The 27,527-nt window shown below is 39.6% G+C and overlaps 2 protein-coding genes and 1 long non-coding RNA gene across 18 annotated transcripts in view; 1 reads left to right on the top strand and 2 right to left on the bottom strand.

Annotated features, from left to right (window-relative positions):
- flt4 (fms related receptor tyrosine kinase 4) overlaps nucleotides 1-4,631 on the top strand; it is an 87,522-nt gene extending 82,891 nt beyond the window's left edge. For 12 of the 13 annotated variants that reach the window (XM_061786657.1, XM_061786654.1, XM_061786656.1 and 9 more), the window contains 9 exons: nucleotides 154-248; nucleotides 1,587-1,709; nucleotides 1,839-1,950; nucleotides 2,168-2,267; nucleotides 2,596-2,701; nucleotides 2,767-2,891; nucleotides 3,440-3,563; nucleotides 3,862-3,947; nucleotides 4,109-4,631. In XM_061786657.1, the coding sequence (XP_061642641.1) occupies nucleotides 154-248; nucleotides 1,587-1,709; nucleotides 1,839-1,950; nucleotides 2,168-2,267; nucleotides 2,596-2,701; nucleotides 2,767-2,891; nucleotides 3,440-3,563; nucleotides 3,862-3,947; nucleotides 4,109-4,331 (1,094 nt within the window). In that variant the 3' untranslated portion in view covers nucleotides 4,332-4,631. The remainder of the gene's footprint in view (nucleotides 1-153; nucleotides 249-1,586; nucleotides 1,710-1,838; nucleotides 1,951-2,167; nucleotides 2,268-2,595; nucleotides 2,702-2,766; nucleotides 2,892-3,439; nucleotides 3,564-3,861; nucleotides 3,948-4,108) is intronic. The other variant, XM_061786663.1, reaches the window with a different exon arrangement.
- Nucleotides 4,632-6,725: 2,094 nt separating this feature from the next.
- The window catches only part of ergic1 (endoplasmic reticulum-golgi intermediate compartment 1), a 28,040-nt gene continuing 7,238 nt past the window's right edge, over nucleotides 6,726-27,527 (bottom strand). Inside the window, exons 2-10 of one of the 4 annotated variants that reach the window (XM_061786670.1) lie at nucleotides 24,293-24,393; nucleotides 20,792-20,864; nucleotides 19,533-19,627; nucleotides 16,960-17,084; nucleotides 15,004-15,108; nucleotides 14,841-14,901; nucleotides 12,382-12,482; nucleotides 11,188-11,310; nucleotides 6,726-9,647 (exon numbers count right to left, since the gene is read on the bottom strand). In XM_061786670.1, the coding sequence (XP_061642654.1) occupies nucleotides 9,540-9,647; nucleotides 11,188-11,310; nucleotides 12,382-12,482; nucleotides 14,841-14,901; nucleotides 15,004-15,108; nucleotides 16,960-17,084; nucleotides 19,533-19,627; nucleotides 20,792-20,864; nucleotides 24,293-24,393 (892 nt within the window). In that variant the 3' untranslated portion in view covers nucleotides 6,726-9,539. The other 3 variants (XM_061786669.1, XM_061786671.1, XM_061786672.1) reach the window with 3 other exon arrangements.
- LOC133484321 (uncharacterized) lies at nucleotides 15,128-16,953 on the bottom strand. Its single transcript, XR_009790365.1, has 3 exons — nucleotides 16,777-16,953; nucleotides 16,458-16,496; nucleotides 15,128-16,322 (listed from the first exon to the last, which is right to left on the bottom strand). It is a non-coding gene; the product is annotated as an uncharacterized LOC133484321 (long non-coding RNA).

The raw sequence follows: 27,527 nt of genomic DNA, 5'->3' as shown, positions 1-27,527 counted from the left end.
AATCATGTAAATCACATTGAGTTACCTTGTGTAGCAGATGCACCATATAAATAAATTTGCTTTGCTATTCAGAAAAAGAGTGGATTGTGTTGACATTACTTACATAGATCACATGACTTGCATCTTTGAGCTTCCCTTTCTGTCTCCTCACAGTGGAGGATTTGTGGAAAACGCCTTTGACGATAGAAGATCTAATTTGCTACAGTTTCCAAGTGGCCCGTGGGATGGAGTTCCTGGCATCCAGAAAGGTTCATTACCAGCACTGTAGCAATTAGTATGTGAAAAATGGTGATTTGTCTCTCAAGGTTGCATTCGTAGGAAGTAGATTGCAACCAAGATCATTATCATGTAGAAGAACTACAGAAAGCATACGCACATTGTTATTCTTTTGAACCAATGGATGGAGTCTAAAGACAAATGCAGTATATTTCTAAACTAATAATGAGAATCTAAATCCTATGTAGTCTTGGCTACATAAGCTTATCAGTCAGTAGTCAACATATCTTCAATACTTACAAATTATTTCCCTTTCTTGACACTAGAATAATATTGATTTATGAATGGTAGCTGCGTTATGAGGGTCTCTTTTATTGTCACAATTGGGAAAAAAAAGAGCTGTGATTTAGATTATTTTTTTTTTATATATGAAAATATACTTCATTATGTAGGACAATCCTAGTGTTGTAGATTCAAATTTGAAGTACTATTGACTTACCAAGCTCATTGAAGTATTGGTGCTGGTGAGCTCATAACATACACTCTTCAACTACAGTGGCTACAGAGCAGTTCTAATTGTTGAATAACTAACAAGAGGGGGAAAATTGATCTCATTGTGGCAGGTGAAAATTTCTGCAAATTGCAGAAGGCCAAGTTGGGCAGTAATTCAACAAGATTAAAATTGTTATTAATATTTTTTTTAATTAATAAAAAAAAATAAGAATTACAGAACTTAATTTCTCATCTTATTTGTTCTACTGTCTTTGTATGTATAGATTACTTGGGTTGTTCCCAACATCTGGTGAAATTTTCATGTCAATATAGCACCTTTGGAAATGTATTTAGTGAGAAAAATGGTGACGTGTTAAACACTTATTTCAGCCGCTGTATGTACTTTTGTCAATTCTTGTTGCTTTAGTCTCAATCAATTTTGTCTTCATGTGAATGGAAAGATCATCAAAAAGATATTTCACTGGGTCTTTTAAGCCCTTCAAACATTTCTGTTGCAAGTCTGCCTTCATAGTATCAAATGTATCTCATTTTAATTACTCACAATGAATACATCAAAGTGAGAAGCTTTAGAGCAATACAGCGACACTAAACTTTCCAACCAGATTCAGCATCACAGTGGCTCTTTCATGTGTTGGCAGCTGCACGCGCTGGCAGACAAAGTCCAGTCCCACATATCAGTGTGCAATCAAACAACAAAACTAACAGATGATTACATTTCACATGACACCACTCACTCAGAGGAAAACAATGTCGTGACAGTTTACTAGCTCACTGTAAACATGCAAAAACATGCACATACACACACGTTGATGCATATGCATTTGTGTGTTTGTGTGTGTGTGTGTGTGTATCCTCAGTGTATCCACAGAGACCTGGCGGCCCGCAATATTCTGCTGTCAGAAAACAACGTGGTGAAGATCTGCGACTTCGGCCTGGCCCGAGACATATACAAAGACCCTGACTATGTCAGGAAAGGAAATGTACGACAATTCCGCAAACCAATTTGTTTCCAAATGCAAAGAACATTACGATTCACTCTTATACAGGTGCAATTTTATACTTTTATGGCTCGGCTGTAATATTTGTCTGGTGCTTTGACACTCTCACAGGCCCGACTCCCTTTGAAGTGGATGGCTCCAGAGAGTATCTTTGACAAAGTGTACACCAGCCAGAGTGACGTGTGGTCCTTCGGAGTGCTCCTCTGGGAAATCTTTTCACTTGGTAAAATAACTTGTTATCAAGACACATAATTGAAGACATGGAAGAAAGGACGATTCAAACACAGTCTTTTCTGGCTATGTGGTGTCGCCATTGAAATGTAACTCTCTGTGTTTGCACAGAGCAATTGGGAATTTGCTTGGATTGCTAGAAGCAGATGCAATCAACATGCCTATTTGTTCATGTACCAGCTCCTTTGCTCGATCTCCCTTCCTTCCAGGTGCATCTCCATATCCTGGAGTGCAGATTGATGAGGAGTTTTGCAAACGACTGAAAGATGGCGTCAGAATGAGAGCGCCAGAAACTGCCTCCCCTGAAATGTAAGATCTAAACCAGTGGTGGGCTGTATGTGACCCAAGCAGTTTGAGAATCTAGTCACATGATATTTTTTGCATTAATTTAACAATTTTTTCCCCTCAAATTGCTAAAATGTATGTATTTATTTATTTATCACAATAAGCTTATCAAAGCGATAATAGTTAGTATCACATTGTGACACAGCAGAGTTCTCCAATACATAATTAAGCATATATCTGTAACTTCAAATTGTAAACACTTGCATTTTTATTGAAATTATATAGTTTCCTTACAGTCCAACAGTTTTTTTTTAGGAATGCTTTGTATGACTTTTCTGCCCTCTGTTGGTAGATATGGCATCATGTTGGCGTGCTGGGACGGAGAGCCCAAAGAGAGGCCCCCATTCCCCACCCTGGTGCAAACCCTGGCAGACCTGCTGCAGGACAACAATCTGCCTGTGAGATAATAAATCCAGCGAGAGCTCTTCCGACCTGTTTTTGATCCTATCTAATTTCCCCACAGGACGGGAAGGACGACAACCCTCTGAACCACTCCCAGAGCTCAGAGGATGATGGCTTCTCTCAAGCTTCATCGCGTCCTCCATCTGAAGAGGAACTGAGGCTAGCCTCCAACACGCTTCCGACGAGGTACTGACGCAAGTTCATCTCTTGCTTGCTCTTACATTATACATTTAGGGAGCTGTTGACCAGGTGCAGCAAATCTCATCATATTTATAGTGCCAAGTAATAACTGCTCCACGGACCAGTGATTGCTGGACACTATTTGTAGAGAACACTGGAGGAACAGAGTCGAGATTTGATGTTACACATTTGCTTGCCACGTTTTTTCATTGCTTTTTATATTCACAGTCATAATGGCCCTCTTATGATAAAAACCATAACAACAATGTGGCCTGTGACGGAAATAAGTCTGACACCCCTGTGTGAACAGGTCAACTTCTTTTGAGTTCCTGGCCATTAAACTTATTTATTTTTAATTTTCTAAAGCAATGACCTAACTGTTGGCAGTATGGTCATTAAACTTTTGGTGACAGACTTGAGATCATTTTGATGTTCATGAAATGTTCTACGAGCGGAATAGGTCCGCTGAGGTTTTAATTGAGTCTCAATTCAAGGAAGTCTCATTGCGAGGCTCCATCACGTATGTTGCATGCTGACCTCTCTCGTCTTTTAAGCAGGTATTATAACTGTGTGCCCTTTGCCGGCTGTCTGCTCGTGGGAGCCACAAAGACATGCCAGCCGAGAGTGAAGACGTTTGAAGAGTTCCCTTTAGAGACTCACGCTCAGAAGAGTACTCAGGTAAGAACTTTCATCCTTTTATTAGCAATTTTGTGAAATATACATTTATGGCCTCAGTTCACCCTAAAGGTTATTCACTTTTTAAGAGGTTATTGCTCTACAGGAAAGTGTATATACAGTGTATACGGTATACACACTACAAAAATGTATTCTCAATCAAGTGAGGAACTTAAAGCATACATAAACATGTTCAAAAGGATCTTCTCGATCATCCAAATGAGAAAGAAAGTTGATTTTAGGGTGTGACTGCTGTGCTCTTTCCGAGGTCGTCTGATTTCATATGACTTTATCGCTTCAGGATAACCAGACAGACAGCGGGATGGTTTTAGCCTCAGAAGAATTACAGAGACTTGAACACAGGCAAAAGGGTGCCGTGTCAAAAAGGTGAATTATACAACAACTGTTATTTGTACTGTTGTACAATAATTTTTGTCATCATTGTAGTTTTTAATATCATTATTGTTGCAATGCGGTAGTTGAATCATGCATGGCAATATCTGACGTATTTTGTGTACTTATTGAGCATTTTGGTGTCCCACCTTCAGGCGCATGAGCAGCAGCAGCAGCACGGAGCCTCTGACGGCCCCCCACGGTTCTCTGGGCCGGAGCTTTGGCTCCACCAGCTCCACACGTCCACATTTCCTGAACCAGCTGTCGGGTCAGACCTTCTACAACAACGAGTACGGACACTTGTCTGAGGAGGGCTTCTGCAGCAGTGACTTCTTCTCCTCGACAAATGCACCCTGCTTTGCCTCCTCCAATATGTGATCTAAACAAAGATGTAGGATAAGAGAAAGGGGGAAAAAATAAAGGGGACGGCCCTGTGTGTTACATTGCATTATGTCAGTGTAAATTAATACATGTTGAACTTTAACCTGGGATCACTATGGACTGCAATACACGTGCCTAACAGCACAACAGCCACTGGGTGGCAGCATTATGATTTCAAAACAAATCCAAAGTATTTTCGTACCACATTTACTGTATATTTTTTAGCTTTTGTATGCAAAGTACTTCAGTTGTACAACTGTTACCTTATATGGGAAGATATAAAGATCTCCTCACTTCTCTCTGTTTTCTTCCAAATCAGTGATGTACATCCATCAATCATATTTAAATCGTATTTATGGGTGACTTGGAACCTTTCTCAGCCGACTTTGGGCAGGTGGATCGGGACACCCTTGATGGTCGCCAGGCAGTCTCACAGCACATACAGGGGTCCTTGGTTTATAGCGGTCCCAACATATGACATTTCGAGGATATGAACAGTAATCTAGTTTATGCAGCTGCATAAGAATATGTGGTCACATACCACAAGCGCTTGGTGAATTCTGCTTCACAATGACAGACCCCACATGGAAGGATCTAAAAGCAAAGTTGCTACAATCGCTTGGCTGCCACAAGACGCCATGATATCGCCAAGGACCGATCAGAGCAAAGATGCTTTCCATATTTGAACTAAGAATAACAGCGATCCAATCAGAGCAAAGCTTATTTACGTACTGAATATCAATGAGAAATCCGGACCTTCTCAACTGCCAGGTGTAAAAGACCTATTAGAATGGCTTGAAAAGGGCATCCTGGGCATTTTCTACCCAAATTATCTTGCAAACCCAATAAAAGGACAAAGATTAGGAAAAAACAACCAAAAAACATTGATGGCATAGGACCTTTAAGAAATAACATATACTGTACATACATCGCATATGAAAAGTCTACAAACCCCAGTTCTAATGACAGGTTTTTGTTATATTAGACAAAAAAAATATGAGACAAATAATTTAAAAACTTTGTTTTCCATAGTTAATGGGACTTATAACCTGTACAACTCAATTGAAAAATAACTGAAATCTTTCAGAGGGAGAATAAAAACAAACAACGATATAATGTAATTGTGTGGACACCTTATAACTGGCTTTGTGGCTGTGTTCACAATCACATTCAAACAAATTTTCAATAGGAGTCAGGACAATCCTGCCACCTTTCAAAGTGTCTCTGAATAACGGCAAGTAAAATTCTGCTGTTGTAGTATGCTTTTCCTGACACTTTTGTAATTACATCTTGCAGCTCAAGCCATGGTCCACAGAGAGCTTTCATTGCATCAGAGGGATACATCAGGAAAAGGTACAAAAGAATTTCCAATGGATTAAATATATCATTTAACTAAGTGAAGACAGTCATCATCGAGTGGGGAAAATATGGCACAACAGTGACATCACCAAGAACTGGATGTCCCTCTAAAATTGACGAAAAGAAAACTGGTCAGGGAGGCTGCAGAGGCCGACAGCAACACTGAAGGAGCTGTAGGTATTTTGGCTATGTAGTGTAGCGTAGTGTAGTTTGGCAAGATGGAAGCTTTATCTTACGAAGAAAACAGTTGAAATCTCCGAAACCCCTTTGGGCAAATTTGTTATGGTCCAATGAAACCAAGGTTGAACTTTGGCGCAAACACAACACTGCTCGTCACCAAAGAAAAAAAAGACCATAACTACTGAGAAGAATGGTGGTGCCAGCATCATGATTTGGGGCTGTTTTTCTTCAGGTGGAACTGGGGTCTTAGTCGAGGTGGAAATTATGATAAAAAAATATTTTATTTTTTTTACTGTAGTTCATTTCGGAATGAAATATGAATTTTGAACATTTTGAAATATAACAAAATGGGGAAAACATGAAACGCTGTGAATACTTTCCAAATGCACTGTATGCTTCTATTATTTTGATGTCTTTATCTTGTCTTAAGTGAGCTTGTGTTGTTGACTGACAAGCTCAGTGATGATTCATGCCACACTGCAGGTGCATACGCACTAAAGCTGTCATTTAGTGGTGGATGCGCCGCCTTGAATGTAGTGGCATAGGTGGTCACCTGAGGCTGACAGTTGTAGGGTGACTAAAAAGCAGTTGAGTCACACTTAGAGGCTGTTATTGACACTACACATACACACGGTGACAGCTTATCAGCCTTTTACAAACTGACATCACACATTACGACTTACGGGATGTAAACGAGGAGCAAGGTCCATCTCACCAAATGAGATGCAAAGATTACTTTTCTCCTGTTTAAATTTTTATTTTTTTTTATTGTACTGTGACACCCATTTCCAATGCATCCAGCATCATACTTGTGTTTGTACGTCTTCGGCAACACAACATGGACACACAACATTTCAGCTTCTGAGCTTTTATTATGAAATGAACCAACATCTTGTCTGCTTTCCAGACTATAAAAGTACCAATTTGTGAATTGGACCTGGAATGGTCATGTGGGTCGTGACCGAAAGAACAAGATCCAGGATACAAGCGGCCGAAATGAGTTTCCGCCGCAGGGTGTCCGGGCTTTCCCTTAGAGATATGGTGAGAAGCTCGGTCATCCGGGAGCATCTCAGAGTAGAGCCGGTGCCCCTCCACATTGAGAGGAGCCAGATGAGGTGGCTGGGGCATCTGATTCGGATGCCTCCCGGACGCCTCCCTGGTGAGGTATTCCGGGCACGTCCCACCGGGAGGTGACACCGGGGACGACCAAGGACACGCTGGAGAGACTATGTCTTTCGGCTGGCCTGTGAACGCCTCGGGATCCCCCCGAAGAGCTGGATGAAGTGGCTGAGGAGAAAGGAAGTCTGGGCGTCCCTGCTAAAGCTACTGCCCCCGCGACCTGACCTCAGATAAGCGGTAGAAAATGGATGGATGGACCTGGAATCAAGTTGTCTCTTTCAAGAAACTAACAAAAGGTTTTTGTTATTTTTTTCCCTAAATGTCAAAAATAAATAGTAGATCATTTAATCAACAATCTTAGTCAATGACAGTAACTTCATTGGCACCTTTATCAAATACAAGAATAGAATACAAAATGAAATGGGTGACCTCAGAGTGTTTTTGTAACATAGGAAGTGATCTGTCAACAAAAAAAGCAAGCAGGACAATACTTGGTTTGCTTGGGGGGGAGGCAAAAAAAAAAACTATGAAGAAGTGTGCCCACACAGTAATGGGGGTGGGGGAAGCAGTAAAATTAAAATGGGGTGGGGGAAGAGTGTCATCTTTAACAGCTTTGTGTCAAAATTCTCACATGATCATAAATACAACAGACAAGCCGTTTCTCTATCTGTGGAGTCTTTCCATATCTTCATGGAAAAAAAGCCACGTTAAAAACATGGTTAACTCATCAACAAAGGCCATTTTTTCACCAAAATTGTCCTCATGTTAATGGACAATTAATTTGACTCCCGTAAAATCTCAGTTTTTTGTATTATTACGACTTTACGTTAGCATTATATTTATACTTTTTTAAATTGTTCTTGAGGTTTAACGACCTTACCAGGAGGAGACTTAATATTGCAAGAATACGGCATTCTTAGTGTTGAGATTTTTTTCTTTTCATCCATCCACCCATTTTCTGTACCGCTTAGTGTGGCCACAAATAAAAGGAAAAACTAAATCAAAAAGAATGTCTGGCAACATTAACATCATGACATGTTACCAAAATTGGGCAAAAAAAACTTTAAAAAAAGACAAAAGAACATTGAATGGCAATGATGAGCTGGTAAAATGGTCAAAAAAAAGGGGAAAAAGTGGGCATTGGGTGAACGTGTGTGTGTGTGTGTGTGTGTGAGGGGGATAAACTCCACATTTACTGTGAAGTACAGCATTCCCTGCATATTCGTAATTTGCAAATTCACCTATCAGCTGATTTCTTTTTTTTTTTTTTATATTCTCCGTTATTTGCTGAAAAACTTACATAGCTACAGTTTTTGTGCTTAGGCCAAACCTGTGTAAAAGTATTGCTTTAGTAGCATGTTTGTGCCAAAAGAACTACATTAAAGTAAGGTGAGGAGCTTTAATATTCAGGCCATAGCCCTGTTTAATAGAAAGTATTAATTCATTTTCCATACCGCTTATACTCATTAGGGTCGCGGGCGTGGTGGAGCCTATTGTTTTCCATAATCCTGTGACATCTACTCATGTAATGCAAATAGGGGTTCACTTGTACAGCGCTTTTCTACCTTCAAGGTACTCAAAACACTTTAACCAGGGCTCCTCATTCACCTACTGATGACACAGCATCAGGAGCACCTGGGGGTTCAGTATTTTGCTCAAGGACACTTGGACATGGTCACAGGGGGCTCAGGATTGAACCTACAACCTTTGAGATAGGAGAAGACCAAGACACAATCCTATTCGTCAATGTCAAGGTGCTATGGTGGAGGGAGTCCGACTCCATGGAATATATCCCAAAAGTCAAACATGCTAAACTTTTACCATTTTGGCATGACTTCTCTGATGCAAAATTGTTGATTGTGGATTATATCACATGACAAGGAGTTATTTTTTGTCGTTCCCGACACAATATGTCAGGCCCGATCTGGGAAATCGTCCACTGTAATGTGCTTTATAGTTACGAGTGTGGTCACGGCCTGAATTAAAATCTTATCTCAAAACAACTGCAAACCTTTTTTAGAAGGGCATCAATTACTCGCAGATTTCTGATTCCCTGTGAATACCGGGGTAACAATACAGCTTTTATGGCAGCCACTAAACATGATGATGATTGTGAAAAAAATCTAAATCACATTTTAGAGTGACTGTATAGACCGCCATACTGTTTACCAATGAGTTTGGCTTGGGAAAAAAAAAAAAAAAAATGAAAATGTAATATATAAAAAATGTACCTAATGAAAAAGACGCACTAAATGTTTCTGTACCTCCCTTGGCTGATCCCTGCCACTAAAGTTGGCCAGAGGAAGCAGACGTGATAGTCAACATTCACACGTCACCAGAGAACACTGAGCCTGGAGGCAGTATTGCTAACCGAGATGGGAGCCAGTAGCCGGACCGTTCTGTGCTTTGTGCCCCTTCACTGGTCACAGTGATACATTCTCTACAAAGAAGCAGGATTGGATTTAGCTAACAGGCTACTTTGTACTTATAAATAAAACATGGAGGGGTGTTGATAGGTGTGGGGATGGGTCAGTGGCAAGTTCAGTCCTAGGACATTTTTCCAATCTGGATCTTCTTCCAGGCCTCTGATGCGGTGAATATGCACGAATCAATGATCCCTGCAACTGTAAAAGTCCCTCCAACGATGGCACAGATCTGCACACAACGTGACACATGACATACAATCTGTCAGCATCGAAATGCTTGTGACTGGTCAACTATCTGTTAGGTGCATGCAAGGTTAAGGGGGGATGCAAGCAAAGAGCCTCATACTTGATTCACAATCTTAAGGAATGATTCACACAAGTACACTGAGAACATAGTCAGCTTGCCTTTAAGTTCCCTGAAGTCACCACAAACCCAAAACAACACAAAGGGCCAATTAGCGTGGAACTCATCATCTAAAAGACCAATTTAGCCTTGACCACACTGTCAGTAAGCAGGAGAGAAAAAAATCCTAGTGACACAATACAAATATAGTGAACAGCCAAATCATGAAGAAAAAGACTTGTTGCCGGTTTAAAGCAAACAAAAGACATCACAAGAATTAGAGATACTGTTGTGTTCATGCTTTACACACAGGGAAAATATGTACATTTCTTTCAAAATGAATGAAAACATGCATTCCATTGGACAGAAACAAAATTTTAATAAATAACATTGTTGCCCATAGAAAAGAATCAGAGAAAAAAAAAAAAGATCTTCGTTTTTTACGGAAAACACAAAAAAAGATGTATCTTGTTACAGATAATTTCATTGGTGAAAGGTTACAAAGATATTAATATTATAACATGGTTTTCATTGAAAGTCACTTTTGCTGTGACAGAGGTAACATTTTTAATTTATTTAAAATTAATTCAGTAATATACTTCATTGGTCAGCGATGATTTAAAAATCAAACCCCAAATTGATAACATGCTTTTAACACAACTCAATTTTATTTATTTAATATTTTAAGGACAACAGTAGCTGAAACTGGTGGAGATAAATGCATACAAAAATACAAATGAACAATAATTTCAATTGATTAATTTAATACAATGACAAAAACAATGGCAGTCTCAAGCTGTGTTAAAAGCCAAGCAATCTAAACGGTTTTTGAAGCAAGCTTTAAAACTTGAGGGGGTAACTAGCTATATTTTTTCAAATTTAATAAACCATGTTTTATAATAAACAGCGATGAAAGAATGTTTTAAAAATGATAAAATAATATATGTTCTTCATTGGACAAACGCTACTAACGGTGTTTTAAAAATGCATAAATAACATTACACAGCATTGATAAGTACAATTTAAAAAAAAGAAATAAATAAATGGCATGCTTTTCATCTGTCAAGGTTATGTAAAATGATTCATTTAAAGCAACTTGACATTAGATGAAAGTGCAGAAACGTAGCACAACAGAAATTTGCATCAAATCTGTGTGCTTCTTATGCCTCTTGAGGCACACTGCTGATCATGACGATCAAGTTGAAACAGCAAATGCTGAGATTTGATTTATATTTGAAATTTGTATATACATAATAAACAAACTGCACATAAATATATTAAATCAACGAAGGAAAGAACGTTCCGCTCTTTACCACCTAAATGTCCACTGTCTCCCCATGACCATATAATTTACAGACAGAAAATGTAAATAAAGTGACTTTTGGATGAGTTTTCTGATATTAAAGCCACAGTAGAGTTCACTCACACTGGTAATGAACCGGTAAAGGGGCTGCCTCCTCTCTGTGTACTTGACTGTGATTGGACTGAGGTCGTATCGGAACCAGATGGCCGGTATGATCCTGCCTGTGTGGCTATACGCAACATATTCCTGCGAAAAGAATGTGTGTTACATATAAAGATGCTGTGGGAGACGCGCTTTAATCAACAATGTCATACAGTTCTGGGCTATGGACTGTACTGCCAATGATGGGTAATTGTATCCTTGTCTGGAGGGCTTTATGAGTCAGAACAGTATCAAGTCACTCGCGATTCATTCAGAATGAATCTTAGTTCAAATCAGATGCAGGAATTGTGTGTGTGTTTCGGTTAGCTCAGAGAACAACTAACCTCTGGGATACAATTTCAACACATTTTGCAAACATTTCTTGTTCAATGCAGTGTTTAGCCCAAACCGCAGTTCTCAGAACTGTGTGCAATGAAACCAAGCCAGTCGCTGGGGACAGGGGCCAAATAGCGAAAATCAGCTAACATTTGACACCTACTCCAAATGGGGTTGGAAATTGCGTGTTGATGTCACAAGATGGCGGCAAACCACCTCAAACAAAGAGGATCATAAAGTACCAACATACCTGCATGTAGCATGTACACTATCATGAACCCATTTCCATTAACTGCATTCAGTAGTTAAATTATTCAACACAAAAAAAACAAAACACGTTCACATTAGCTAGCTAAGCATACTAGCCTACATAACACGCTACCACAAACTGACTCGACATCACATCTCGGCAAACAAATAGGGGCCCTAGTTCTTTACACTGACTCACTTTTTACCATTCACACACAATAAAAGTAAATGTTTGGGAATACAGGCAATTTGTAACAGCAAAGTAGACGACACAGGCTACAAAGTAGCGGCAGAGGGAGTGAAGCTGAAACATACTTTCACTTGTTATGGTGTGGAAGGTGCATTCAAGGACCGCCAACAAAACAACATCTCAAACGGAGATGAAAAAACATTAGCAATGAATTCAATGTAACAACAATCCCAAGTAATACTTTTCTTGCTTTGGCCAGAGCACAAAAACAGCAAATAGAGGAAAGGTTAAAAAAAATGTGTGTACAGCGAACCATAAATGTATGCACTTTAACATTGTTTTCAGACATAGAAAGCAATGAAACAAGAACTTCAGAAGAATAGAGGGGAGGACAACAGCACCTTGTTGGCCACCGTGTACTGGTAGGAGAACCTCTGTTTGCCTGACAGATCTTCATAAACTGTTGGCACAATCTTCAGGATGTAGTCATGTGAGGCCAGAGCTGCAAGGAAAATAATATTTTTTAATTATATTTCATTTTTCATTTCATAGAAATTAATTTTCCACAGACTAATCTTTGCTGATGAAGTGCTCTTGGTTATTTACAATGAACCCCCGCTACGTCGCAGTTCATCATTCGCATTCTTTTTTTTTTAACAGTATACAGGCAAATCTGAATTTAGAGTTGCGTGCCTTCAGTGTATTGTGTGTAGAGTAATTAACAGCAAAAAGAGGAGGCAGAGAAGGTCCCCAACAGAGTCGCAGTAATAGTCATTGTTCCCACAGGGCAGACGGAATATATGCATTTAAGTATTGTTGTAGGATGTTTGTATCTGTTGCAGCTATGTCTGTGTTACAGTAGCAATTCTTTATCAGGTTTATAATTACTGTAACATCTATGCTCATTTTTGTAATCCCTTCTATGGCATTTCCCATTATAAATTAGGATGAAGATACTAAACTTTCATTAGAATAAATTATATGGTTTGGTTGAACATTTTGGCATTTAAATATACAATGTTTAATTGTCTTTAATTTTATGCTACATTTTACAGTTAACTTTCAATCAAGATTTTTTTATATAGTGCTTTTCATACATAAAAATGCAACCCAACGTGCTTCACCGAGATAAAAACAGGCAATCGAAATAGCAGGAAATATACAAAAACCCACCCCTCGCATCCCCACATATAAATACAAACGCACCCTTACAAAAATACACAACGGCACGTACACGCACACACACACAACACCTATTGACCAATAGTATAGAGATGTGGCAAGGCACTGACGATCCTGGGCGAGACAGACAACCTGTAGGAGCCATCAACACCGAGAGGTGCCCCAGCCCGCAACCATAGGGGAAGCTGCAGAAGGACATCCCCGCGGGCAGACCGAGTACACCTCCCATTGTGGAGGCTCCCATGAGGAGCTCACACTGGCACTAAACTTAAAAAGACTAAAAGACAATAAGACAGGATGAAAACGGAAGGACAATAGGAGATAGAATAAAATAGGTTAAATAAATAAACAAATTAATAAAGTATTATAGCACACGAGTATTATAGTTCTAAAGTAGTTGTAGATTGGAGATTTTCTTTTTGGGAAAACCAGAGAGCAGCGCAATGCGGTAGTCGAAAGGACAGGAGATGAAAACATGCATCAGCACCTTCGTGTTACTGCAGTGTACTCTAACTGGAACTGAGAGTGACAAATATCTTGAAGCTTCTTTATTGGCATACTACGTGAGCAAGAACAAGCACCCAAGAAAACTTTGTTATAAAAGTTTGTTTTAATAAGTTCAGATGGTTTTTTTTCCCCACAAGTTCAAGTGTGTGGGAGGGGTAAAACGATACTGTATACAACTTTTTTGGAGGGTCTCTCTATATTGCACATTTTTTACTATCTGGGTCTGAAACCTATAACACGCAATAAGGGGATTCACTATATTATTATTCTTTCAACAAATCAGTCACTTTTTTTGGGTGTCTCTACATGCCTCAAAACTCACCAATTATTGGAATTGTGGTTAAAAGGTATGTGTTTTAGGGGTCTTTTTGCCTCCAACACCTGTTTTCAGACACAAAATTGGATGGCTATGTCTATAGTAACATAAAAAGGACAAATGATAATATTTTAAGGACCCATGCTCAAAGTTGAACAGGAAGGTATACGCAATAGATGGGCAACGCTAAATTGTAATGCTTATTTTGGCTATGCTACGTATCGTGGTTGGAGCATGCAGTCAAAAGTTTGATCATTTCGAGGATTTGTCATTCATTGCGCCTTTGAGCTGTAATTTATATAAAAAACAAGGAAATGGGAAAAGCTGGTAAGAAAAATCTTAATAAAAAGGACTAGGGTTTGCTTTAAAATACTATAATTTAGCAGGGGGTCAAAAGGGTTTTACAAATGTGGTGTACTGCGGCCAATTTATATTTAAAACAAGTATTTAAAGTTTTCACGATTTTGTCTTTAATTAAAGAAAAAACAAATCAAGATTTGATGTATGAGTAGACCTTGCGTTTTAATTTAAGAGGTTTTTCACAAAAATATAAAATTTGCCATTGAGTTATTAACCACATGGAGAATCTCCATTTTCAGGTGCTCAAAATATTTTTGACAAAATGGCAACTGTAAAAAGAAACACTGTCGTTGTGTAAATACTGCATATTTGGACCCGTCAGTATGTTGTCCTATCACTGTGAAGGGAGCACAACGAGAGCTGTTTCCGTTCTTCCTGATGTTTTCTGTGATTTAGTTGCATCAGATTTGCATTCAATCTGCTAGCGTTCCATCTCGCTGAATCATACAGTGCCATCACACGTGAGGAAGAGAAGTGCAGGGTGCAATTACATACGATTAGATGCCAGCTTGTCTGCTCCTCCTAAAGCATTGAAGGCACCTTGGACTTTTAGTACCTGCGGGACATACAGAGATGGGATGAGTTTTTCGGTTTGAATTTTATGCTTTATTTTTAACGTATTGTGTTGTTCATGTCTCATAAGTGTGTAATTCACAACCTGAAGCTTCTCTCCAAATGACAGCTTGTGGATTGTGTGAGTCATGTCAGGAGTTTGGGGCTGGGCTGTGGCACCGTGTGTGGACACGTGGAAGTTTCCTGGCACCTGATCACACATGCACAAATACATTATGCAAATAGTGTCAATAGTCTACATGTGTCAACAAAATTAATCACAACACATATAGACTTGATAACCATAAAATTCAGTACAACTGCCTGCAATAAACAGTTCTGATTGACACCGTCATAGAGTGACAATACTATGGGTTTATTATTGTGGTTGTAGTTTGCAATGGTTTAAAACAGAATTTTATAATACCGTAATTTCTGGTGTATATTGCACACCCATGTATAATACGCACCCCCAAAGTTTACCTCAAAATTCTGGAAAACCCTTCTACCTATGTATAATGCATTTATACAATGCATGATTTTGCTTCTACCCCTATGATCAAAACAAAGTATTATCTGTATTTTGTTTGTTTTTTTCCCCAAAGAATTATTCTGAAGTTAAGCACTTTATTTGAACACGTAATCCTTTTTGTAATTTACTTGCTCTTTTTTTGAACAGCCCTACTTTTATTTAGTAAATTAGAAAACACACAGTTGTGCTGATATGTTTGATTATCCAAGGTCGGGTCGCGGGGGCAGTAGCTTTAGCAGGGACGCCCAAACTTCCCTCTCCCCAGCCACTTCAACCGGCTCTTAAAAAAACAATATTTCAAAAATTGTGCCAGGGTAAGTAAACTTATGAGCACAACTGTACATATATGCAGTCATACGTACCCCTGTCAAATTGGAATGAAAGTGTAGGCTACACTTTTTTTTATAACCACTAGGTGGCGGTGGTATTTTGGAATGAAAGTGTACAGCTTTTTCATAACCACTAGATGCCGGCATACATTTATAAAATGTGAAAGTTTTTTTTCCATTTGCCCCTATACCCATGTGTAATGCGAACTATTGCCTTTTGATAATTTTGGGGGTGAAAAAATTTGCATTATACACCAGAAATTACAGCACTTGTTTTTTTCTTAATATTTTGTCCTCCTCCCCTAGTACCTAATGGGGCTCACCAAAATACAGTATTAGAAACATCTCTCAGTACTGTACTATACAGTGCAGTTGTACAACAACGCAAACTACACAAACAAAAAGTTTGTCAAACAATTGAAACTAATGTAAAGCACTCTAATCAACTATACGTGTATAATATCACAATCCTCAGGGTTCGGGATTCAAATCTCTGTTTCGGCCTTCATGTGCGGCTTGTGCATTTTCTCCCTGTGGTTGAGTAGGTTTTCCATCCTCTTCCTCCTACATTCCAAAAACATGCATTTTAGGTTCGTTAAAGGCTCCAAATTGTGCCTCAGTGCAAGTTAAAATGGTTCTTTGTCTATATCTGCCCTGCGATTGGCTGACGACCAGCCCAGCGTGTACCCAGCCTCTCACCTGAAGTCAGTTAGGAGAGGCTCCAATTCACCTGCGACCCTAATGACAATAAGTTGCATTAAAAATGGATGGATAAATATGGCTGTTTTGAGAAAGGCTATTAATTAGGTTGGACATTGATTTTTTAAAATTTTGTTCTAAAATGTATTAAATAATGAGAATATTGACTTTAGCTCCAAATTTGGGTACGGTATGAATCGTTTTGTAAATTGATAATCCTTATATTATACAGGTGAACCTAATGTTGTGACAGTAAAATGTACCTGTGTTTAGCAAATATCGGTAACTTATTGGATCGGAAACAATGTTTTTGACTTACCTTGAGAGCATCATGCCCGCTGACAAATTCACAATTATTCCATGAGCGAACGTGTTAAATATCCAACTGCTGGGTTAATGATTGGAAGGCTTGTGGAGAAACTGACGCATGAGACTGTTGCAGAATAAGCTGGCCTTCGAAGTACTCTAGAAGTGTCTGCATGGTTTCATAGTGAGACATTACTTTGTTGATGGCAAATTCCCCTTCGAAACGGCAACCAGCTCCATGGTTGAGGGCAACCTTCATAGAGTTGTCAATGTGGCCGACCTCATGGCGGCCCATCTCATCTTGGATGTCCAAACCCACCACTGGAAGAGGACAAACAAACAAAGGTGGTGCAGCGTCAGACTGAAACAAAAGCTTCCAAATTCTTAGTTTGTTACTAAGGGTTAAAAACTAAATCAACGCATAACAGTATCCTGCGTATACTAGTATATCGTATCACAAGAAACTAAAAGCACTGAATCAAATTCATGTGGTATTTTATGACGAAATGTGGTACAAATGATGTTAGACATACAGCATATACTGTAGTAAAGCAGACCTGCGCAAAGTATGGTAAATGAAGTGTTCTTTAGCATGAATTTAAGCTTTAAAGAGTATTCTTCTAAGCCAAAGTCAGTGGCTTTATTTCATTACCTACCGAAGACAAAAGTGAAAGCAGCCAGACCCACAAACCAGCAGCAGGTTAGGGTGGCTGTGAACTAAACCTGGCAATGCATCTCCAAGGGAGGGAACTCATTAGTAGTAACAATAAAGGTCAGATTTACAATTTTGACACTTGTCCAATTAACTTTGAGCCCCTAAAAATAAAGGTACTCTACATAAAACGTCTGGGATTCCTAAATCTTGAACATAATATTTTTGGGGAAGTCTACACTTCAATTACATCTTGATTTTAACATCAATCCATCCATTTTCTGAGCCGCTTATCCTCACAAGGGTCACAGGAGTGCTGGAGCCTATTCCAGCTATCATCAGGCAGGAGGCGGGGTACACCCTGAACTGGTTGCCAGCCAATCGCAGGGCACACATAAACAAACAACCATTCGCAGTCACATTCACACATCGGGGCAATTTAGAGACTTCAATTAATCTATCATGCATGGTTTTTTTTTGGGATGTGGGAGGAAATCGGAGTGCCCGGCAAAAACCCACGCAGGCACGGGGAGAACATGCAAACTCCACACAGGCGGGGCCGGGGATTGAACCCCGGGCCTCAGAACTGTGAGGCAGACGCTCTAACCAGTCGTCCAACATGCCGCCTGATTTTAACATATTTAACATTTATTGACAAATCAGCAAAATCATACTTTCAAATACAATTGGACCTAACGGTATGTCTAAATATTCCGTGTGGACCCTACAGCCTGCTTGCATATAATGTATGAGAGAATTTCCGTCTGGCCGACCGTGCATTTCTAAAAACTAAACCTCAGGTGAGTCTCAAAACATTTAACCCATAAATGTTTACACGAAATTCACTGATCATGTAGTGGTACATTTGACTGACTTTGGTGCGGGCGGCGTGAGTGCGATTCCCACTCAGTGATTGTGTGATTCTGAGTGTGAATGGTTGTCTGCCTCTACATGTACCCGGCGACTGACTGGCAACCAGTGTAAGGTGTAGTCCGCCATTTGCCCAAAGTCAGCTGGGATAAGCTCCAGCACCCCGTGACCCTGAACAGGATTAGCTGTATTGAAAATGGATGGCTGGACGTTCATACTAACTAATAAACGTTAATATGGCCATTAATAACATGTCTGAAGAATTGAAATGTCAAAAAGGTCCCCTCACCAGTGGTTAAAATGGTCTTTTGAGTGCTTCAATTTCTCAATACAAAATATTTTCCACTATACGTAACTCATACTAATGTTGGACCATATGGCGAGTGAGTCTCTGTTTGTGTTTTTCCGTCGTCACTAGCCACTACTCATGTACCACCCCCCAGGCGGGTGTGTGTTGGCACACTTGCAGTGGCCTATTTTCAGCGCCTGGCTATGTTTTGACTGTGAGCGTAAGCTTTGCATGCCGTCTATGACCTTTGACATTGGAGACGTGTTGGACACCCATTTACTGCGTTTTCTTAATACGATCTCAAAATACGGTACTACTTAACTATATTTGTAATTGACCTTTTACGAAGCCTGGAAAATATACATTATAACCTCTCAGGCAAGAGAAGCAGACGATACATTCATTCAATAAGTTCAGAAAGTTCAAGCTAACAAAACTGCTTGATTCTTCTTGCAAAAAAAACACCATGAACATAATCCTCAGGATTTCAGGCTGGCTTTTGTTTGGTGTGTCATGAGTGATCTTGTCATAACACAAGGTCAACAGCTGTTTTCCTGCTTGCCAAAAACCTCTTTCATAGCAATCTGGACCCAATTTTTCATTTTCTTTCATTTAAGTCACCATTTTGCAAGTCTGTGGGCTTGAGTCTTGTAGTTGCTTGTTTGATTTGTGGCAGGCAACATAGTTTGTCAGGGCTTTCATGAGGAGAGAAAATAAAGAGACTGCTCTTCGTCCTGACACCGCCAATGGGGGACAAATCAAACAGGCGCAGATGAAGATTTGTGTGGCAAAAGGGGAAGCATGCCAAAACACAGGCCTCAATGAAAGAGCATGGCAAAGACAAGAATACCAAAGACAAGGGACTGTGTGAAATAGACAGCATGCAAGCGTAAGGCATAGAAATGGTGTGTGTGGGGGGGGGGGGTTGTGTGTATATGTATATTGTGTTTATACTCACAATCACAGTGTAAGTTTGGCAAACTGATGTTTAAACTCACTTCTATCTTCCCACCACTGTCTTTATCTGGATCATCCACATACAGTTCATTTACACTGGGAATTGAAGAAGACAGACAGCGTTATCGTCAAATTTAGGGCTGGACAATTATGGCCAAAATAATAAACACGAATATTTTGATCAATATTGTAATCGTGATTATTAATCACAATTATCCCACGTATTAGGGAAAAATTCTCTCTTTATTTTCATTGCACTACTTTTTAACAAACAATATGGAACAGTTTTCAGTTCAAAATGATTTTTTAAAAGAACAAATGATAGATAAAAAAATTAATGTACCCAAAAATTTCTACTTTAGCAAGGACTAACTGAATAAATGTGATATTACAAAATGCAATCATGATTGAGACTTAATGGAAGCAAATCACATTATACATAGAAGGCAATAACATTAGGTTGAAAGCGCCGACTTTTCAGTTGAAAATCCACATCGTCAATATAGTGGCTCATCAAGAACGGTTCGTCTCTGTTGTTCTGCTTGACCATTGGTCAGTCGTGGATGGTCACAAACTGCAAAGAACTCGACAGTTGTGATTTCCCTCTATCTACTCCTGGCGTTTCTTCATTGAAGTCAGGGCAGCCTAAAAGTTTAAGTCAAAGCAGCCGCTACAATGATTGTTAATAGTGACTTACAGTGAAACGACGCCTCTCGGCCAACGTGCTGAGAGGGCTAATTGGACATCAATGCCATTTTTGGCTTTTGTTTCGAAGTTGGCACCAGAGCGCCGTGGTGGAGCTTAATGAAGCCTTGACCAGCCGTTCGCGCCCTGGTGGCTGGCTGACTAGGTTGCGGGCACTGCTGCAAATGAAGTACTTTTCATATGCAGCAGCAGTGCCAAAATTTTAAATGTAAAAAATTGCCGACAATCAGGCTCATTAATCGTGGCAGCTAAAATCGGAATCACTGTCCTTGCCAGTCTAATGTCTGTGCTGTCACACCCCACTTCATGACTTGCCTAACTACGCATCACCTGGGGGCTGATGCACGCAGAGCAAAGCCAATTTCCTGTGACAAAATAGACTCCAATCATTGGCTCTGATGACACAAAGCATCAAAATGCGGGCATTGGTGATGACATTCCGGTCTGCGGGCTTTGTACAAGTGTCACAACAAAGTGGCAAGTGTGTCAAGGGGTGTTGCAGCCCTTCAGGATGTTACAACATATAATTTAGGAAACCGAGGCCGTGCTACCTACATTTCAGTGGCTATGAATCCTGTCAGCTCCGAGAGGAAGAGGAAGAGTATGACGACGCAGCAGAGGATGGAAACTGCAGGCAGAGGGGAGCAGAGTGTAAATGAATACCTTTGCTTCAGCCACACACAAGAACAGTGCATGACATATGGCACTTCTCACATATAAATTTCAATTGACATCACTAATTTTGAGGGATGATGCAAACCAAATGAGCCGGTCTGCTCCACAGAGGAGCAGAGGATGAGTTGCGGTGCTGACATTAATTAAATCACTGGGGCTATAAAGAGTCTCCCTTAAAAGCAGTTTCAGCTAAAAGGCTTGCTGTTAGACTGTTTTTAGACACCCTCCTCCAATAATTGAATATTAAACACTATCACACCATGGCGCCAAGAAGTGGGTGAGCTCATTCAGTCCGGCAAAACACCCTTCTTTACATTTTCTGAGACAAAGTAAACACTTGTGTCTCACAAATTCCGCCTGAAACATTTTTCTTATACAATGGAACCTCTCAAGTTGCACAAAACATTGGCATTCAAACAGGTGTCATACCGTAGTTACATAAATAGTGGCCCAGGACATTTCTTGATTATAATTATTGGTGGTGGTGGTAGTAGTAGTATTCAAGTGGTCAACACATCTGGCAACAAATTAAACACTGTCTGTTAGGTTGGATTTACACTGCAACTTTTTGCTCTCGAATGTCACAATTCGAATGAGTCATGCAGCGTTAAAAAATAATTTAAAAAACATCTTCAAACTCGAATTAGGCTTCTTTCAAATGTGAATAAAAATCTGATATGCATCGGATATCTGCCGACGCAAGTGCAAACGCATAGCTCAGATATACCTGGTCAATGTGGGGTGTACCCCGCCTCTCGACCACATTTAGCTGGGATAGGCTCCAGCATGCCCGCGACCCTTGTGAGGATATGCGGTACAGAAAATGGATAGATGGATGGACAACAGTACATGCAATTTAGGCAACTGCGCATGCACATCGTTCCATGCGTTCCATTTGTGTAAATACAGCTATATTCGATGTGTCACCTAAAAGAGTTTAAAACTCAGAAATCCAGCCTTAGAAAGAGGCCACTTTTGCATTATGCTTTCAAATTAAGACTGAGTGTATTATTATTATTTATTTTTTTTTTACATTCTAGACTTGCCCAACTTATTTTCTTGCATACAGTAAAAATTTTAAAATGTTACTTAAAAATACCTGAATAGTCAATAAAGGTTTTAAAATAAAGATAGAAATACAAATATGATTCACAGACTATTATTTTCTATTGGAAAAAAATAAAAGTGTGTGCTTAAAACGTAAAAAGGCCATTTCATTTAATAAGCAGAACTAATCATCCTAGTGGTGGTATAAAACACTAAATAAATAGGGAAGGAACGGACGCATTTGCGCAACCAGTTCTCACCCGGTCAGACCGCTACGGTGAGAAGCTTTGGCCAGAACGCTCTCATTGAGCAGGTGAGGCATGTTTACGTGGCAACTGTCTCCAAGGATGACAGTCACATGACCTTGAGGTTGGCAGGGCGTCACACTCAAACTTGTGGCTGTTGGAGGATCTACTTTGGTTAATGTTTAACTGCCAAACAACACTTTCGTAATGACACACGAGTCAGCAATTCAGCTGGAAGTGAAGACTCGAAGAGTTTTACTTCCTGAGGTTACTGGAGGGGAGGAGGAAAAAGTACTGTACAGCTGGAAACAGTGACAAGCAGAGCAATATAATATGAGCTCATTCTTCCTAGCTTTTCATGCATGAGATCACAGAGGGTGCAAATGTACATTAACAAGGTCTCACAGTCTGACGCCATGTTGTGGCGCTTTTGTAAACAGACACACCTTTGTACAGTTGCAGTGCCTGAGGCCCATTTTAAACACCAAACTAGAACAATGAGAGTTTTCTATCAGCTCAGGCAGGCCTAACAAATATTACATGACACAGGGGTGGGGGCGACCTCCGGAAAAAACACTGTGGTTAAAAACGGCCGTATTGTTAAAGCAAATACCATATCCCAAAGGAATGTGGCGCTAAAGCAGACCAACTACCATTGTCGGGGTCAAATATTTGGCCTTTTGTGATGTGAAAGGGGCTGTTTGTAGTTCCCTATGAGGCCAGTCAGCCCGATATCCACAACAACACGGTGGCCTCTACGACCAGACAGTGGATGGCGACAGGAAGGGTGGTAACTGGGCGCAGGAACTACTTGCATCCTTTTCGACTTAGGTGGGAAACGGACATCTTTAAGCAGCTTCATTCTCCTTCCTGTCATCCAGGAAGGTGTTTTAATTATGTCACTGGGTCTGCGGGAGACTGGCCTTTTGTTCTACACGCCGCTTTCATCAGGTGACTGACACAAGAAGATGACTGAGGGGCCCAAAATGTGTCATGGGATCTTCTGAACTGGTGAAAATTTAAAATGATTAGATGATGACTTACTGGTGTCAAACATCATGTGGGCGGAAAAGCATTCAGAATCTAAGTGCCTGAGGCCATCATTAACATTGTTGTCATACTAGTTAACTAAAAAGGAACAACGTCACATGTATTGACTCAGCTACGACATGATTCTAGGCTTGAAGGGACTTGAATTAAAGCATTGTGCTTTAATTATTGCTCTTTAATAAGACTAATTACTGAACTAGTGCTGTAAAACCAAGCTAAACGGATGCAAAAATACACCCAAAATCTAGCTTTAGGCTACGTTAACACCAGCAACAGCTCGTAAATCAACAAAAAGCTTATATGCTGGATATAGTTTTGAGGACGTTGTCAAAACAATCCGTTTTCAATCTTGGGGAGAAAACAAAAACACAATAAAATATGAACGTCAGGCCAGTAGTTGGCAATGTCACTTCCTATGCTCCGAGGTCTTTCCAAAGAGAAGAGACAATAAAGGAAAGAAAAGAATACCATTCATCGTGTACATGTTGGTTTAGTTTAGGTTAGTGCTGTAGTAGTACATGTACATTTTACTGGAGAAGTGCTACGAGCACAAATGCTACAACAGGACTGTGGTTATAGCATTGTTGTTTTGACCCGTTCATACTTGTCAATGTTCTTTTTTTCATGAACGTTTTCAATAAGTGTGATTTTCATAATACAGTGGAACCTCAATAAAACGGACCCCAATAGAACGGATATCGGATAAAACGCACCGTCGGGACTAAACAATGTGTCCAAAAATAGTTTCCATTTGTCACTTAAACTGCCATTGACAAAGCCGCTGTTGTTTACATGCAAACTCCACACAAACGAGGCCGGATTTGAACCGGACCCTCAGAACTGTGAGGCAGATGTGCTAACTGGTCATCCCCCGTGACGCCCACTTTGTTGTTTTTAAAGTTACATTTCATTCAGTAAACCTGCATACAAATTAACAACGAACCCATTGGCTGACACCTCTCCAGGAGACAACTGTTTTCACAAGAAAGAAGCATTTAACCAAAAGCATAATTAAACAAACTTCATTGTTTGCACTCACTGAAAGCGCCTGTGTATGTGGGCTGGGTGAGATCTTTTGGCACTTTCCTGTAGATATCGAACCTGAGAAGAGAAAGTGAGAAAAGGGGTAGAAGGAGGGGTCTAGAAAAAATATTGAAACAGTAAACACTACATGAGAATGGGAAGAACATTTTGTACCCGTTGGGCTGTGCAATATTACAGTGGATTGCTGGAATGTTAGCACTGGAACGCCGCCATTACTTATACAGGCCCAGACAGCCTGCTGCAACACACACCCAGCTGTTTGCACTATATTTCTGACCTGACCTCAACACATTGCCCTAACACATAATATTTACACAAGAAAGCACAAGACCAACAAAAACAAAGTCATGATAAGATCATGACACTTTGACCAAACCAATGACATTATCAGGATATAGCCACTGTGATAAAATGCGTGAAAGACAATTAGCTACAAATAGCTAGCTGAACAGTTGGAAAAGGAAAATGACCTGCCCAAAATTTAAAGCCATTGTTTTGATGTTTTTTTTTTTAGTTAACAAGATTACACCAAAAGAAATACATAAGCAATTTCCATGAAATTCTGTGGAGAAGAGACGTGTTGATGCACCCAATAATGCTAATCTGTAAAAAAAAAATTTAAAAAAATAAAACTTTGTAAAAAAAAAAATGGGAATAGCGTACCATCCTGTCTATTTCTTACACTTTACTGCCTCATTCTCACCACCAACTAATCTAAAACACATGGACAAAATTGTTGGTATCCCTCTGTTAAATGCAAGAAAAACCCACAGTGGTCACAGAAATAACTTGAATCTGATAAAAGGAGTAATAAATAAAAATATGATGACAATTAACCAATTAAAATCAGACACTGCTTTTAAATTACGATTCAACAGCATTAGTTTTAAAAACAAACTCATGAAACAGTCTTTTAGGTTTAAAAAGTAACAAGCTCATTTTTTAACTCTAAGGAGTAGAAAGTACAGATATTTGTGTTGAAAAAAAGTAGGGAGTAAAAGTATGTAAGTCGCCAGAAAATTAAATACTCAATTACAGGTACCTGAAAAATCCACTTGAGTCCAGTAACAGAGTACAAGTATTTTGCTACTTCCCACCACTGGCACAAAGAAAGGAAAAACACTGATGTAGTTAACTTTGCCTGTGGTTAGTAAAATGTCAACAAGTGGTCTTGTAGATTTGACAAAAGAATGAGCAAGAACTAATTTTAGCTAAACTACGCATGAGACTATCAGTCCACATTTAACTCATTTATTGACGTGGATGAATTTGAATAATAATACTACTCACGTGGTTTAACAAAATATTCAGTATGTCTTGAGTAATGAAGAATGCACTTATTTTGTATGGAGATAGATGGACCCAATGAAACCGAGCGGACCTCTTATCATTGGAAGTCTGTGGCATAACTCAAAGATTAGAGATTTATATAATCTATACACTTGGGGGGGGGTTACAACATCAAGTAGAATTATCTGTGTAGCATCAAACTTCATAGTTGCACACAATAGCTTTATAAATAGGTGCATAGTGAGTTTCGCCCAAATGCATCCAATAGTTCCTGAGAATTACAGTTACTAGTGAAATGACGTAATTCTATTACAAAATTCCTGTTTACATGGTAACCAATTTTCTATATTTTTAAAATTACATTGTGTTCATATATTATGTCGACATTGGAATAGCTTAGCTTCATTATTTTCCTTTTGGGGAAAAAAAAAAAGTTGACAAAATGCAAATACTTATGCTAATTAGAACCTTCAAATGAGCATCTTCGTAATAGGGTCCAAATCAAATTCAGCATGGGCAATTATAATAATGTGTGAATTTTTGTACAGATATGTTAAGAAATAATGATGTCATATTGTTTTACTCTAATTTGAAGGCATTTTTTACCACATTTTCTTTAGGCGAAGATCCCATTTTTTCCCGACACAAAGATAAATTTCTCCGGAACCCAATTTTCAATTTGCATTGTTGTACTTAGGTTGAAGTGGCCATTCCAACCAAATTTTACATTTTGCCAGATTGTCATTTTTGAGACGTTGCTAATTACAGTAAATATTTGTATGGAGGGGGGTGGGACACCTTTCGGCCATTAAAATAAAACAATCAAATGAAAAAAAGTAAGTCAATACCTGAACATGCCTTTTCGTGCCGCATGGCGACATATTCTAATGCCACTGCGCAAACTAGTTTGATGCGCACCGTTTGTAATCTCGAAACATCCTATGTCGATACCGTAACCTGAGGACTGATATTTTTGTTTGAGGAGCTGCATCAAGCACTCGTACATACAGTCCTCAAACGCTCTCGTACATACATTATACAATCTTGCTATGTGGCCATACGCCCGCCACCAAAAACTAGTAGCCTGTTATAACTGTACTTTGACCGTAATCCTTTGTCTTGATATCCAGACCACAATCTTTCCACTTTGGTGGAGATCTGCTCTGCGCTCTCCCGAGGGCCATTCTATAATACTATTATTTAATGGCAATGCTAGTAACTTACAGGTGAGTACGTAATAATACTTTAGTGTCGATGATGCCTCACAGAGGACTAACCTCCATAATTACCCACCCCTACCTTAAAGTTGACCAATACCAGATAAAAAGACAAAAAAAAAAAAAATGTAATTATTGCAACAACTCATCATCATGCAGTGACTCCTCTAGCAATGTTATTTAAGTCTATTTGCGGAGTGAAGGGGAGGGAAAATGTGCAACATCAGAACTATTATGTTCATGAGCTCACGCATATGTCCTTTTTGGGCTGTGAGACAGTTTTTCAAGCCAAACTGCACCACTGACAGCACACAACCTCATGCACTCATTCCTCATCTCCTACCAAAACAGTGAAATCTGTTGACATTTCTTCCACCAAGAGCTGCCAGTGAAATCATGATGGCTGAGGCAATGTAGGGTGGGGGAGGAAGTGGGAGGAAGGTGCTTCCTGCCCAGCCTGGACTCTGTTACTTCACTTTGTTTTCCCTTCCCTTTTTTTTTTTTTTTTTTCTACGCATGCAGGGTCCAAGTGAGGTTCAGCCTCTCATTGAGGCCACTTCCACTGAGAACTTCCTGTACTCAACTCACATTAGAAAGAGCAGAGAGCATAGAAGATTGTGTGGGCTCAGTCAAGAAGGGGGAGAATACTCCAGGAATCCTCACACAATTCCTGAATGTTATAGCATGAAGGTAAATATTCCTCATTGTGCATGGATGCAGAAG

This window comes from Phyllopteryx taeniolatus, chromosome 10, assembly GCF_024500385.1.
Source record: "Phyllopteryx taeniolatus isolate TA_2022b chromosome 10, UOR_Ptae_1.2, whole genome shotgun sequence".
NCBI lineage: Eukaryota > Metazoa > Chordata > Actinopteri > Syngnathiformes > Syngnathidae > Phyllopteryx > Phyllopteryx taeniolatus.
Note: the sequence above shows the minus strand (reverse complement) of the source record. Positions and strands in the feature narration are given on the sequence as shown.